The sequence below is a fragment of the Gymnogyps californianus genome, chromosome 4 (assembly GCF_018139145.2).
Source record: "Gymnogyps californianus isolate 813 chromosome 4, ASM1813914v2, whole genome shotgun sequence".
In the NCBI taxonomy this organism is placed as follows: domain Eukaryota; kingdom Metazoa; phylum Chordata; class Aves; order Accipitriformes; family Cathartidae; genus Gymnogyps; species Gymnogyps californianus.
The window spans coordinates 27,172,789-27,175,979 of record NC_059474.1 but is presented as its reverse complement, the minus strand read 5'-3'; the positions used below and the strand labels follow the sequence as shown (position 1 = coordinate 27,175,979).

Below are 3,191 nucleotides of genomic sequence, written 5' to 3'. Positions count from 1 at the left end.
GCGGCCCCGGCCCCAACCCCAACCCCGCGCCCAGCTGCGGCGGAGGCGGTGGCGGCGGACCCAGCCCCGCCGCCGGGCAGGGAGCGGCGGGGCCCGGCGGGCCGGGGGGGGAGCCGGGCAAGGGAGCGGCGGGGCCCGGCGGGCTGGCGGCGGCGGGGCCGGGGCAGGGCTGGGCGCCGGGGCCCGGGCCCATCACCTCCATCCCCGACTCATTAGGCGGCCCCTTCGCCAGCGTCCTCTCCTCGCTGCAGCGGCCCGGCGGCACCAAAGGCAGCCTCGTCAAGAGCGGCATGTTCTGAGCTGCGGCGGCGGCGGCGGCGGCGGCGGCGGCCCCTCCCGCTCATTAGTATCCGCCGCCCGCCCATAGTAATGACCAGGGGCCCGGGCTGCGCCGGGCTCCGCGGGGCAGGGACCCCGCGCCCCCCCGGGGGGCCGCGCCCGGCTCCCCTCGCCCCCGGCCCGGCGGCGGGGCCGGCCCCGCAGCGCCTCCGCTGGGGCGGGGGGAGGGGGGGGAGGGGAGGGTGCGGCCGCGCAGGGGGCGCTACGCGGGCGCGGAGGCGGCGGCGGGCCGCGGAGACTGTGCCGGCGGGCGGCCCGGCGGCGGGGGAGGGCGCCCTGCCCGCCCGTGGGGGTTTTTTTGAGCTCCTTTTCACGGTCAGCCCGAGCGACAAAGTGTCTTCTCCATCCCCCCCCTCCGCCACCCCCTCCGCCGCCCCCGGCCCCGCGCCCGGGGGCCTTTTCTTACTCCGCCGTCCGGTGTCACTGTCCCTCGGTTGGGTCCTGGGTCTCTCCGTTGCCGCCGCCGCCGCCGCCGGCGCCCCGCCGGGCTCGGCCCTGGCCCGGCGGCCGCCGCCACCTCCGCACCGCGGATCCGGCCCCCTGCAGGGCCCGCGCCCCTCACGGCGGACGGCTTGTATTTATTATTAATTATTAATTATTATTAATTATTATTATTACACGGTTCACGCAGTTTTTAGGCATCTCCGTTAGGGTTTTCTAATTTTATTTTAAAAGGCACAAACTATAGCTCTTAGTTGAATGTTGACAGGTATGCTTTCTCTTTTTCCGTGTCTTTCTACAACTGTGTTCTGTGACTCAACTGTATAGTGTTAATATCAGTACAGACTTGTCTAGTTGACCGTATAAATAATGTTTTCCCTTCTCGTAGTCTCTATGGCGTGTCTTTATGGAGAAATAAGGTTCTCACGGGTTCGGTTCCCTTTGCGTTTAGAGAGACCAGGTTCAGGCAATGATATATATTTTTGTTATCGGTTGCATGTCGTCTCATTTTTTTTTTTCCCTACCTGTTGGAATATGTTTGTGAGCATAATCGTCATAAATTATGTTCAGGGTTTTCAGATTTATTTATATGTGGTTAAAATGAATGCTTCTATTTAAAAGGGGAAATATTTCTACATGTGCATATAGTTTTCCAAGAGTGTACCATTGATTGATTGTTGATAATAAAAACCAAAAGCAAATATAGCACCGTAGCTCTTCTGACTTCTTGTTAGGGCTTTCTTTGGGGGGAGGGCTCGGGTTTTTTCTTGACAAAGATTGAAGGCGCTCATCGCAGAATCTGGACTGAGTCATCAAAAGGAGATGGGCTCAGCAGCATTATTTTTAATCTCCGTTGCCATCAGGAAGACTGTAACTGCGGGTCCCATCGTTACTGCCTAATTGTGCCGTTATTAATTATTTGCAGACGGGCTGTTTGGGGCGAGGGGGGGCGGAAGATGGGGCAGATCTGACCTTTTGTCGCTACCTCGAAAATCGGAGATGGCCAATATTAAGCGATATCCGTTAAAAGAAAAAAAAGGGGGGGGGGGCGTGAACTATAGGTCTGGTTTGTCAGCGGATCGAGCATCCTGCAGGCCGGCCGAGAGCTTTCGCCAGCCATTATACCAACAGGCGGAAGGTAAAATTGGCTTTCCAGGTCTGCAGCTTTTCGCAAACGGTTCTTCTGCTTAAACCCTCTGCTTACCCCCAGCGCAGGGAGAGGGGCCGTCCGCGGGCACTGGCGCGGCCACGGGCTCCGTTCCCACCCGGGCCAGAAGTCGTCCAGCGGCCTCACACCTGGGGGACCCGTTTTGCTTTTACCGCCCGGCAGCGGGAGGCAGCGGCGGCCGAGGTAGCGCCCAGCCGCTGCCGCTGCCGCAGCCCCGGCGGCGCGGCCCCGACGGCTCCCCTGCCGCTCGGCCGGCCCTGCCCCGGCGGGAGCGGGCAGCGGGGCCGGCGTGCCAGACCCCCGCAGGGCACGGGGTAGCAGCAGAAACCCGGCCTCGCCAAGACGAGCCGGCATCCAGCTCCACCAAAACCCCTCGGGCAGGGGCGGGCCGCCGCCCCCGAGAAGGGCCGGGGCGCCCCGGGGCTGCAGCGCACCCCGGTGCTGCCTCCCGGGGCTGCCCGTGCAGCCGGGGCGCTTGCGGGTTAGCTGCAGGGGCGGCGGGGTGATGAACTCGCTCTGCCACTGAACACTCTGGCAGAGTCAGTGGAAAAAAAGAAAAAAAAAAAAAGACCGGGGATTTGGCCGAGAAGCAAACATGGCAAGAGCGTTCCTCTGCACGGTTGGGGTGCTGGGGAGAGGGTGCCACCACCCAGAACACAATTAAAAGAGCCAGGAAAAATGGGACAAGTGCTGTTTCACTATTAAAAATACTTCAATAATCAGTTTTAAAATGCTGCAATAAAATATGCAGCCTGTTTTCTGGAGGAAAAAAACCTGTATGCATTTCTTGAATATATGTTTTGTTATAACCTGGGTAGCTTTTACCATTTTACTTTTTCTTCCAAAAGTCATATCATGATCTAAGAATATCTTTGTTAAAAGTAAATGGACTGTCTCTAGGAATTACCCAGCTGTTGACTGCACTGCAGTTCTGCTAATAGTGATCTATATGGAATGAGTTTCCTGCTGGAGAAGCTGCAGTGCTCACTCCATCTGCTTTACTATGGCTGAACTGATCCTTGAGCTCTTAGAGAAGGCGAGACCTGTATTACCAGTAAAGCAACCAGCCAGCCAAGGGTGATTTAAAGATACCTCTCCTGGTCAGGCCTTGCTGTGTGAAGATGATCAGCTTCCGTTTAATGGCATGCAGTTGTGATTTCAAAACATTAAGAGATGACAACACGCTACTTCTTTGGGTATTTGTTTTGCCAAGTTCACTACTTTGTCTGCTAAAACTTGGAGT

General features: G+C 58.2%; 1 protein-coding gene across 1 annotated transcript in view; it reads left to right on the top strand.

Annotated features, from left to right (window-relative positions):
- Window positions 1-299, top strand: part of PHOX2B (paired like homeobox 2B) — a 1,981-nt gene extending 1,682 nt beyond the window's left edge. The window contains exon 3 of the mRNA XM_050896454.1: window positions 1-299. This exon is cut by the window's left edge and continues 157 nt beyond it. Within this exon, the coding sequence (XP_050752411.1) occupies window positions 1-299 (299 nt within the window).
- Window positions 300-3,191: the final 2,892 nt, after the last annotated feature.